General features: G+C 56.8%; 2 protein-coding genes across 2 annotated transcripts in view; one reads left to right on the top strand and one right to left on the bottom strand.

The window, feature by feature from the left end:
• Positions 1-623, top strand: part of ZNF575 (zinc finger protein 575) — a 1,561-nt gene extending 938 nt beyond the window's left edge. Inside the window, 1 exon segment of the mRNA XM_007458577.1 lies at positions 1-623. This exon segment is cut by the window's left edge and continues 11 nt beyond it. Within this exon segment, the coding sequence (XP_007458639.1) occupies positions 1-558 (558 nt within the window). The 3' untranslated portion in view covers positions 559-623.
• Positions 624-6,049: 5,426 nt separating this feature from the next.
• Positions 6,050-11,450, bottom strand: part of XRCC1 (X-ray repair cross complementing 1) — a 23,402-nt gene continuing 18,001 nt past the window's right edge. The window contains exons 6-17 of the mRNA XM_007458576.1: positions 11,299-11,401; positions 11,028-11,137; positions 10,841-10,952; positions 10,358-10,616; positions 9,947-10,063; positions 8,960-9,053; positions 8,669-8,801; positions 8,286-8,340; positions 8,058-8,191; positions 6,742-6,832; positions 6,269-6,344; positions 6,050-6,163 (exon numbers count right to left, since the gene is read on the bottom strand). Coding sequence (XP_007458638.1) covers positions 6,050-6,163; positions 6,269-6,344; positions 6,742-6,832; positions 8,058-8,191; positions 8,286-8,340; positions 8,669-8,801; positions 8,960-9,053; positions 9,947-10,063; positions 10,358-10,616; positions 10,841-10,952; positions 11,028-11,137; positions 11,299-11,401 — 1,398 coding nt within the window. The remainder of the gene's footprint in view (positions 6,164-6,268; positions 6,345-6,741; positions 6,833-8,057; positions 8,192-8,285; positions 8,341-8,668; positions 8,802-8,959; positions 9,054-9,946; positions 10,064-10,357; positions 10,617-10,840; positions 10,953-11,027; positions 11,138-11,298; positions 11,402-11,450) is intronic.

Genomic DNA, 11,450 nt, shown 5'->3' with positions numbered 1-11,450 from the left:
CGCCCGCCCCGCTGCCCCGACTGTGACAAGGCCTTCTCGTACCCGTCCAAGCTGGCCACGCACCGGTTGGCACACGGCGGTGCCCGCCCCCACCCATGCCCCGACTGCCCCAAGGCCTTCTCCTACCCCTCCAAGCTGGCAGCCCACCGCCTCACGCACAGCGGCGCCCGTCCGCACCCGTGCCCGCACTGCCCAAAGGCCTTCGGCCACCGCTCCAAGCTGGCAGCCCACCTCTGGACCCACGCGCCCACCCGCCCCTACCCGTGCCCTGACTGCCCCAAGTCCTTCTGCTACCCCTCCAAGCTGGCAGCCCACCGCCATACGTACCATGCCACCGACGCCCGTCCCTATCCTTGCCCGCACTGCCCCAAGGCTTTTTCATTCCCCTCCAAACTGGCCGCCCATCGCCTATGTCACGACCCCCCGACAGCGCCGGGCAGCCAGATCACCGGCCGGCATCGCCGCTCCAGCTGCGGCCAGGCGTTTGGCCAGAGACGCCTCCTACTCCTTCACCGACGCAGCCACCACCAGGCTGAGAGCCCGGGGGAGCGGGAGTGAACCCTCCCTTTGGCTCACTGGCTCCCTGTGCTGCCAGCCCCGGTCAATAAAGAGGTGGCATCTCTGAGCCAGGCTGTATGGACTTGCCTCTTCCAGGTAGCCGGAAGGGAGGTTGGCCCCCGCACTGGGCTCAGACTTAGCAGGAGGAACTCGTTTCTGGGAGGGGAAAACATTGCCCACAGAGTTAGCACTGGGCCCCAAACCATGGACCTGGAGGTGTGGCTTGGAAGCCCTGGCTCTGGTTTTTCACACCTCTTCATATGGCAAAGGTTAAACGTCTGCTAGCATCCTGTGCTGCTGAGGAGTGTGGCGAGACAGGCTCTCCTCGTTGTTGTGAGTTTAAACGAGTGCCTCCGCTTTGGCCATTGAGTGTATGTACAAAAAATTTTAAATGCACGTGTGCTCATGTCAACTATTCCACTTCTAGGAATTTATCCTATAGATAAGCACGTGTAAAAAGGTATCAGATTAAGGATGTTCACTGCAGTGCGATGGCAGTGGCCAAAGATGGGAAACAACCCGAGTGCCCATCAATAGGGGACCAGCTAAGGAATTTACAGTACAGCCAGAGAATGGAAGATGTACTGACATGGAAGTATTCCCAAGATAAGCTAAATCATAAAAGCAAGAACAAGGGGTGTATACCAGTAGAGTAAAAAAAATTTTAAGGCCAAGCATTGGAGCCAGCCCTGACCCACTAAGGAGCCACAGGGCCTTGGACAAGCTTGTCACTTCTCTGAACTCAGATGCCTTATCTATAAAATGGGAGGGTTTTTTTTTTTTTAATTTGGCCATGCTGCGGGTTTTTAAATATGGCTGTGGCTTGCGGGATCTTAGTTCCCTGACCAGGGATCGAACCAGGGCCTCGGAAGTGAAAGCACCAAGTCCTAACCACTGGATCGCCAGGGAATTCCCAAATGGGAGTATTATAAGGCCTTTACAAGCATCTTCTCAGGCAAAGATGGTTCCCCTCTTGGAGCCCGTTTCTCCAGCTATAAAACAAGGATGACTGAGCTAACATTGGACTGCTCTTCGTTCTACAGATATGAATTAAGCAGGTACTGTGTGCCGGGCCCTGCACAGGGTGTTCGGAACGCAGCAGTGAACAAGACAGACCTGGTCTAGTGAGGGAGGTGGACACCAACCAAGTAGTGGCAAACACAAAGTAAAGAAGCCAAGTCCACTTTGAGCAACAAGTAGGGGAGCCTTGCCTCCCTTCATACCAAGAATTATTACAAAGCTGTAGTAATAGGACAGTGGTGCTGGCTTGGGAATAGGCTAGTGGGAGGGCACTGAGAGCTCAGGAACAGACCTGCGCTTATGAGGTGCTAATTAGGAGGTGGTCCCCACCTGTAGATCAGAGGTTGGCAAGCTTTTCCTGTAAAGGGCCAGACAGTAGATCTGTTTAGATTTTGCAGGCCATACTGCGTCTGCCACAACTACCCGGCGCTGCTGCTGTAACGCAAAGGCAGACACATGCATTGTGATATGTGGACGAGCGTGGCCATGTTCCAATAAAACTTTATTTACAAAAACAGTAGGTGAGGGCTTCCCTGGTGGCGCAGTGGTTGAGAGTCCGCCTGCCGATGCAGGGGGCACGGGTTCGTGCCCCGGTCCGGGAAGATCCCACATGCTGCATGCTGCGGAGCGGCTGGGCCCGTAAGCCATAGCCGCTGAGCCTGCGCGTCCGGAGCCTGTGCTCCACAACCGGAGAGGCCACAACAGTGAGAGGCCCGCGTAACGCAAAAAAACAACAACAAAACAGTAGGTGGGCTGGATTCTGCCTATGGAGTGTAGTTCGCCAGCCCCTGCTGTAGATGAGTGGGGAAAGGATAGCTAATCTGTGAATGAGCTGAGCGATAGGGAAGAAAATTAAATGAGACCCTGTGGTAGGCAGAATAATGGTCCCCCAAAGATGTCCACATCCTAATCCCCAGAACCTGTGTGTTGGCTTCCACACAGCAGAAGGGACTTGGCTTATGTGATGAAGGATCAGCTCTTAAAATGGGAGATTATCCTGATTATTCCAGTGGGCCCAGTGCAATCACAAGGGTCCTTACATGGGAAAGAGGGAAGCAGAGGAGTCAGAGGAGATGTGCCAATGGAAGCAGAGACTGGAGTGATGTGGGACCACGGGTCAAGGAATGCAGTCAGCTTCTAGAGGGTAAAAAAGGCAAGGAAATGGGTTCTCCCCTAGAGCTTCCAGAAGGAACACAGCAAAATAAAAGTTTAAATCAGTAGATAAATAAAATGAAAAATAACATTAAAATAATTTAAAAAGACAGAAGGACAACAGCCTGGCCAGCACCATGATTTCAGCCCACTCAGACTGATTTTGGACTACCGACCTCCAGGACTATAAAATAAATTTGTGTTGTTTAAAGCCTATGATTTTGGTAATGTGTTACAGCAACATAGAAACGAATGAGGCTCTCCACCTCACAGCATACACAAAAATTAGTTTCTAGTGATTTAAGATCTAAGTCTGAAACACAAAACTCTACAGCATTTAGATGGAAATAAAGGAGAATCCCTTAGTAACCTCAGAGGCAGAGAAAGTATCTTTAAGACACAAAAAGTACAGATCATAGAGGAAAAGACTGGTAAATTTGATCATAAGCAAACCAAGATACAACGATGATAGAGAGACAGTGTTATGAGGGTAGACCTGGCAAATACGGTTAGATATAGAGGGTGAGGAAAGGCCTTCCTGAGGAGCTGTTGTTCAGAGCTCAGATCTGAAAGCTGTGGAGGATGGAATGAGAGATGGTTTGTGGAACTCCAGCATGAGGCTGGAACCAAGCAGACAAATGGAAATCAGGGGGCCTCAGGACTGCAGGCTGCTCAGCAAGGCCCTTGGGGGAGAGGGAGGGGCAGCAGAGGGGCAGGCTCCCTCCCCCAAAGCCAGCAGTATGGCTTGTGTCCATATTTACTGTGGAGCTGCCCCAGAAGATTTCCTCCAAAGCGACCCCACCGCCATCAACGTTTCAAGGACACAAACTCATCTGGGGGGTGTCCATCTGGTCCAACCTTACTTTGTCCAGATGGGAAAGCTGGGTGCAGGAGGGATGGGATTTGCCCGCAACCAAGCAAGGGACAGTGCTGAGTCAGGGTGGATCCTGGGTTTTCCTGGTACCCTGCCCGACACCCTGCTACTCCTTGCACTTGTCCTGCCTGAAGACCTCTGCACTTGCTTTTCCTCTGCCTGGAATGGTTCCCCCAGAACCTCCCTTACTTCTCCCAAGTCCCTGCAGACAGGTGAGTCCTCTGAGACACCTTCCCTGATGACCCGATCACTCTCATCCCTGTATAACACTGCCTGGCTTTTTCTGCTCACACAGCATTTATCGCCACCCCACACTGCGGGACACTTGCCGTCTCTCTCCCCCAGCAGAATGTCAGCCCCGTAAGAGCGGGGGACTCGTGTCTGTTTTTTCACTCTGCAGCCCCACTGTCTCACACGTGGTGGGTGTGGTTGGCAGAATAATGGCCTCCCAAAGATGCCCACATCTTAATCCCTGGAACCTACAGATACGTTATGTGGCAAAGGTTGAATTAAGGCAGCATAAGGAATGAAGGTTGCTAAGTGGCTGGCTTTAAAACAGGAAGATTATCCCAGGTTATCCGGCTGGGCTCAGTGTAATCACAGGAAGAGTCAGTGTCAGAGTGACACAGCGTGAGACAGACTCAACTGGCCGTTGCTGGCTTTGAAGATGGAAGGGGCGTGGGTCGTGGGCAGCTGCTAGAAGCTGGAAAAGACAAGAACGCGGATTCTCTCCCGGAGCCTCCAAAAGGAATGCATCCCTGCCTACACCTTTTTTAAAATAATTAATTAATTAATTTGTTTTTAGCTGCGTTGGGTCTTCGTTGCCGCGTGCGGGCTTTCTCTAGTTGTGGAGAGTGGAGGCTACTCTTTGTCGTGGTGTGCGGGCTTCTCACTGCAGTGGCTTCTCTTGTTGTGGAGCACTGGCTCTAGGCACACGGGCTTCAGCAGTTGTGACTCGCAGGTTCTAGAGCGCAGGCTCAGTAGTTGTGGCTCGCGGGCTCTAGAGCGCAGGTTCAGTAGTTGTGGCGCACGGGCTTAGTTGCTCCGCGGCATGTGGGATCTTCCTGGACCAGGGATTGAACCCGTGTCCCCTGCAGTGGCAGGCAGATTCTTAACCACTGTGCCACCAGGTAAGTCCCCCTGCCTACACCTTGATGTTTAGCCCAGTGAGACCCATTTTGGACTTCAGACCTCCAGACCTAGAAGGTTATACCTTTCTTTTGTTTTAAGACACTAAGTTTGTGGTCATTTGCTACCTAGCTCTGACCCTGCCCTTTGCCCTTCGACCCCTTCCTGACCTCCCCCGGATGAAGTCCAAGCTTCTCAGCCTGCCGTTCACAGTGCTTCTGGACAGCCCTGTCCCGCTTTCTACAGCGAGGGAAAGGTTCTCCATTGGTGCTGTCCAGCCCAGGAGCCAGTGAGCACTTGAACTGTGGCCAGTGTAACTGAGGAATTGAATTTTTCCTTTTGTTTCACTGTCCTTAAGTTTATTTCATTCATTTATTCATTCATTTATTTATTATTTATGGCCGCGCCGCGAGGCATGTGGGATCTTAGTTTCCCAACCAGGGATCAAACCCGGGCCCCCTGCAGTGGAAGCGCAGAGTCCTAACCACTGGACCACCAGGGAATTCCCTGTCGTTAAGGTTAAATAGCCACCTGTGTCCAGTGGCTACTGCACTGGACGGCACAGCTGCCAGGACTGTGCCCACCTTTCCAGCTTGGTCTGCCCCTAAAGCCTCGTCACCAGAGGGGCCGTGCTCCTTCAACTGCCCCCCGGGCACCAGGCATGGCCCACACCATGGCCCCATCCCACCTTCTACCCTGATCCTCTAACGCCTAGTTCAGTTCCCACCTTAAATGTGGTGGATCCTTGAAGGGGGTTCAGGATTTGGGGGGGGTGATTAAAATGCCCCTTCCCCCAATTCTACCTCCCAAATGAGGTGATATCAAACCAGGCTGGTGACAGTTTCACAGCTACCTCTGAGAGCCCTGGAGAAAGGGAGATGTCCCTGGCCCAGAGAGCTGAGACTTAGAGAGAGAGAGGCCTATCCCATGAATATGCCAGTCCCCAGTCCAGGACCCCCAGACGGACAACCGAGACACAGGAATGGGCTCCAGGAGGGTCAGAACCAGCTGAGGGTGGTGCTGTCAGATGCCTAATTCCCTGCCACCTGCCACCAAAGGGGGGAGGGGCCCCGAAGGAGTGACAAAGAGCTCCTTCCCTACCAGACCCCAGATAGAGAGCCCTCCGTTCTTTCCAGGACCCCAGCGCAGGAGTCATTAGGCAGCCCAAAGACCCGGCCTTCAGAGGGGAAGCAAAACCAAACATAAGACAGAAAGCTGGGAACCTGTTGTGGGTTCTGGGAGACACGGGTGAGAGGGGCAGCTGCTCCAAACCAAGTCACCTTTATTAATAAACTCATGTGTGTGAGAGCACACACTTCATGCCTGGGGCACCACCCCATAGAGCTGGTGGGGAAGTAACTTCTGCTTCTCGTTGCAACTGTAGATCCAGCGGGGACGGACGAACACCAAGGAGGGGTTGTCCATCAAGGCCTGCAGGGTGGGGTGGGGTGCATGCAGGAACGTGTGAGCCAGGAGGGGGTCAGGGGGATGCTAGGGCAGGTTTGGTCTCCCTCTCCCTGCCCCTTCAGGACTTACCTCCTCAAAGCTGGGGTCCCACTCCTGTGCCGTGATCACAAACTGTACCCGGTCGCTCATATAGTCCTCAAGCTCCCTGGCAGGAGAAGAAAAGAGGCAGAGAATCGGTGTCCCCTCTCTTGACACCCTACTCCCCAACCATCCTCAGAGGCCATTCTCCATCCCCACCTATGTCCCCTATAGGCCGCCTGTGGGTCCCCCACTCTCCCACGTGCCACGCTCGCCACAGCCCCGAAACCGACGGCTCCCGCAGGCGCTAGTCCTTTCAGAAGAGGTGGAGCCTCGCTTTAGAAAAGAGGAACCCAAGGGGAAGCTAGGCATCCAGGGCTGCCCAGCAGAGTGAGCAGGTCTGGCATGGAACTCCACAGCCTGTGCCCAGCCTGGGGGTACAACTTTCTCCATCCTCCCGATGGCCCTTCTCCCCACGACCTACCACGCCTCCTCCCCTGCCTCCCCTGTCCCCGGAGACTGACCCGTTGAAGGCTGTGACATAACGGCTGAGCGTCCGCCGCTCGTCCCCCGGGAACTCTCCGTACAGAAAGAAGTGTTTGCCCTGGAAAAAGTCTGCAGGGGAGATGGCGGGAGAGCCAAGCGTGAGGCCCCTGGAGTCCCAGGGCACCAGCCAGGAGCCATAGAACACGCAGAGGCAGGACAGCAAGGCCGGCGCAGCCACCGGAGGGGGAAAGGGGTGTCCGTGTACAGCCTGGCACAGGAATAATTCATGACAAGCAGTGGTTCCCGGCCAGGCCCATCTGAGCATCTGGGGAGTTTTGCTTCGTTTTGTTGCAAGAATGATAAAAGACACAATTACTATTATTGCAACATGTTTCTTACACCAGGTCAATCACTTCATTAGCTTGGCCTGGCTTGGAAATTTCACATCCTACCACTTCCTCGCCATGGCTGTCCCACTCCTTTTTAATCAGCGCCTTCTCTGGCTCTGACCTTCAGGGTGGTTCTTCGTTCCAGTTTGACATGATTTGCCATCAAGTTGCCAATGCCATGTTTGGGGCTTTGGAGGATCAAAGTACTTTCCTGCCCAGCACCCATGAGGAACCGAGCAGAAACGGCTTCCTCCAGTGGCCACCGACCCTCACCTCTGCTCAGACCCTCTGACTGCCTGGCTCTCCCTTCCTTCTCTCTGTTTTTTTTGGCCTCACCGTGCAGTATGTGGGATCTTAGTTCCCTAACCAGGGATCGAACCCGCGCCCCCTGCAATGGGAGCACAGACTCCAGAGTCTTAACCACTGGGCCGCCAGGGCAGTTCCCCTCTCCTTTCATTCTTGACCTGGCCCTGACCCACGCCCCCCACAATCATGTCTGGGGTGACGAATAACAATGCTGGCATCATGTAGGTCCCAACAGAGATCAGCGCCCACAGCACCTGTGTTCCCCAGGCCCCACCACACACTGACAAAGCTGAACCCGGGGGGTGGAGCCTGGGCACCTGCAGATTTTAAAAGCCCCTGGGTGATCCTGAAGCCTAGGGAGTGGGAGGCCCCCGGCGTGAGGGAGTGGAAAGCCAAAGGGGGTCTCGCCTGGGGCTGGACTGTGATGGAAGCGGTCACAGCAGAAGTCAGGACAGGGACAGAGAGGGAGGCCAGGAGAGGAGGCTGAAAGGAAGGGAACAGGCCTAAGAGGACAAGGAGGTGGCAAAGGCCAGGGACTCAGGATGAGGAGCCTGGAAGACAAGTCACAGGGGGCAGCAGCCAGCCCAGGGCCGGCTGGGGCAAGTCACGGCAGAGAAGTAACAGGGCTAAATCCCACATCAGGAGGGAGGATTTCCCACCTGGGAGCTCGGGAATCGGCAGATTGGGAGACTCCGGGGGACCTTCATTGTCCGTGTTCTCATCCGTGGATCCTGCGTACGGGTCCTTGCCATTCTCGCCAGAGGGCGGCCTTTGTTCCTTCTGCTCAGCCACCCTGAAGAGGCCAAGAGGGGTGGGGTAGGAGCATGCAGACCAGATGCCCCTCCCCGCAAGGCCAGGGCCACCCTGACCCCCAGCCCAAACCCTACCTTCTCAGCTCATCCTCGGTGTCCCCAGAATCTTCTGCCCCATTGTCCTGTCCTTCTGTGAATGGAAGCTTAGTCAATGCGAGGCCCATGCCTTCTCGTCTGGGAAGACCAGTAACCTTTCCTCCCAGACTCATGCCTGAGCACAGATGCAGGCATTCCAACCAGCAGGCTCAGTGGCCCTCCAAATCCAGTTAGGGGTTGTGGGGGGTGGGACAGCCACCCTCTACCCCAGATCCATTGCCTGGAATCCAGCCCCTCCCCCCTCAGACCCACAGTCTGGGCCCCCGGCCCCTCCTCCCTCAGACCCAGAGTCCAGGCCCCCAGCCCCTTCCCGCTCAGACCCAGGATCCAGGCCCCCGGTCCCTCCCCCCTCAGGCTCTGACCTGACTGCTCCCCCTTGGTGTCAGTATCTTCCTGGGGCCTTGGTGAGGGTAGTTTGGTCTCTTCTGGGGTTGGGGGTCTCTGGGGTGAGCTAGGTCCTGCTGCCTGAGATGGCTTGGCTTTGGTCTGGGGGCGCTGAGGAGGGAGGGTGGGTCAGCAAGGACGGAAGGGGCAGCACGGGTGTGAGCGTGGGGGGCGCCTGCAGGAGGCAGGAGTGGAGAGTTTGGGTACCATGACACACCCATGTCCCCCCCCCACTCCAACCTCCCCCGCCTGGGCCGGGGGCATCAGACCTTTCGGGGAGGCTTGGGGGCTTCATCCCCACTGCTGCCGCCATGACAGCCCCCCTCGTCCTCGCTGCTCGAGTCTGGCCCAGCCATGAGGTACCTGGGGGAGGAATCAGGCCTCAGACAAACAGCAGATGTGTCTTCCGGGGCAGGTGGGGAGGGGGCTTAGGAAGCAACAGGCACTGGCTACTTATTCAGTATTTACTAAATACTCAGGGTGGCAATCGTGGCCCCTCTCCTAGCCCGTCCTCCTCCCAGCTCCGGAAGAGCCCCAGAGACCCCCAGCCACCCATACCGGAGACCAGAGCACTTCCTGGCTTCCCTTCCCTCTTCGGGAAGAAATGACTCATTTCAGAAAAGGAACAACAAAAAAAATCAGAAATAACTCTCCCCTTTGACTATCAAAGTCAGTTTCTCATTAGGCGCTGAGTGCCCCTGCAGCTCCTCTGGGCAGACACCAGGCTGACCCCAACCCTGGCTCCTCCGCCCAGGCACGCTCTCTGCCTCTGTTCAGCCTGGCAAACCTGTTCTCTTCCTTGAAGACCCCTAGCTCACAGCGGTCCTCCCCTTGGGCCTGCCTCCAAACTGCTTTAGTGCTAAGTCCGGCCCCTCATCAAAGTCAGAGGCCTTCGAGGGCAGGACCCGACGTCCGGGGCCAGCATTGCACAGCCCAGCCTGGCGCCAAGCAGGGGCTTCGGGTGAAGGAATGTGAACGGGCGCTCTCTGCCCTGAGGCTTTGGGAATGCTGTGTCTCCAGCCGTAGTGTCCTTTTCCTTCGCTAAGCAGACTTCCCAGAGCCCTGCACGGACCGCCCCCCCTGCCCGCCCCCTGTGTCTCCCCGCCCTGCCCCTCCTCCTCTGGGAAGTCTGCTGACTCTGGGCCAGAAGGGACTGGGCTGATTTCTCTCCAGATCCCTGACACTGCCCAGCATGGGGACAAGGGGCAGGGTCGGGGTGTGTGTGTGTAAACTACATGCGTGCAGTGAGGCCTCACCTCCGAGAGGGCAGCCGCCGCCGCATGCGGTGACAGTCCAGCACCCGCTCTTTCCGCACGATTCGGCCTCCGAGGCCTAGGACCTGGCTGTACTTGGGGGTGTTGGCAAAGGCGCAGCTGGCAGGGAGCAGAATGGAGGGTGTCAGCCCGGTGTGATCTGAGAGGTGAAGGGCAAAGAGAGACAAGGGGCACAGAGAGAGAGACAGGGAGAGACACGGGGCAGATGTGGGAGAAGCAGAAAAGACACAGGGAGGCCGAGGGGAAGACTTTAAGAGTCAGAGGGAAGAAGAGAAAGAGAACAAGAGGCAGAGGATACAGAGAGGCGAAGCAACAGAGAGAAGGCAACACGGAAGAGACGAAGGGAGGCAGAGGAGAGGCAGCGGGGAGCGTGGGGAGGGGGCGCAGGCCTACATGAGGTGGGTGCTGTCTGGAGTCCAGTCTGGCCGATACTTGGCCCCCAGCTCCAGGGCCTTGTCCCGGAGCTCCGAGCGGAAGGGGTTCTGGAAGCCGCTCAGCACCACCACCACACCCTGGAGGATCTTCCCCAGCTCCTGCGGGCCTGTGCGGGGGGCCCTGGGCTCAGCGCCTTCTCCTCGGAGCTTCCCTGGCGCCGCCCCCCTTGCTGCGGCAGGGACAGGGGCAGTGGCCGGGGTAGGGGTGGGAGCTGGCACTGGGGGGGGCCAAGGAGTGGATTCAGTCAGTAGGTGTAGGGCTACACTCCAAGCCCTTCCCCCCTCAGACCCAGGATCCAGGCCCCCGGCCCCTCCTCCCCCAGACCCAGGATCCAGGCCCCCGGCCCCTCCCCGCTCAGACCCAGGATCCAGGCCCCCGGCCCCTCCCCCCTCAGACCCAGTATCCAGGCCCCTGTGGGAACAAGGAATCCAGTTTGCTCACATTTGGGTCTCTTGAGGGCGGGTGGTGAGGGCTGGGTGGACGGTTTGCTGGGGGTCTTCTTTTCTTCGTGGCTCAAATCCAGCTTCCTCTTGCCTCTGGGGGACTCCTGAGGATGAGGGGGTGGGATGGGCCAAGGCCTCCAGCTCACCTCCTCCCTTTCCACCCCACCAGGGTCCGATGATCTCACCTTGGAGGTGCTACCTACTGTCTTGGAGGCCGGAGAGGCAGAGGAGGCTGCACTGGAGGCCTGCAGTGTAGCAGCTGCATAGCTGGGTCCTGCTGGGTCACTGGCTGCGACTGCAGAGGGAGAAAGTGGAGCCAGGTTGAGAGGGCTGGACCCTCAGACCCTTCGGCTCCTATCCATGGGACACAGAGTGTTGTTCCCAAGACCCCAGAGTGACCCAGGAGTCCAGGCCCCCAGCCTTTACTCATTCAGGACCCAGGTTTCCCGCACTCACCTGGGGGGGTCTTGTTGATCCGGCTGAAGAGAGCCCCGGGTCTCAGGGAGCTGGCGCTCTCATCCTCCTCCTTCACGCGGAACTGGCCGAGCTTGGTCACTTTCTAAGGTCCCACAAGGTCAGCGCAGTGGGAGGGCTATCGGGGGGGGGGG

The sequence above is a fragment of the Lipotes vexillifer genome, unplaced genomic scaffold (genome assembly GCF_000442215.2).
Source record: "Lipotes vexillifer unplaced genomic scaffold, Lipotes_vexillifer_v1.1 scaffold371, whole genome shotgun sequence".
In the NCBI taxonomy this organism is placed as follows: domain Eukaryota; kingdom Metazoa; phylum Chordata; class Mammalia; order Artiodactyla; family Lipotidae; genus Lipotes; species Lipotes vexillifer.
The sequence above is the reverse complement of the archived record's forward strand: the minus strand, read 5'-3'. Positions and strand labels throughout refer to the sequence as shown.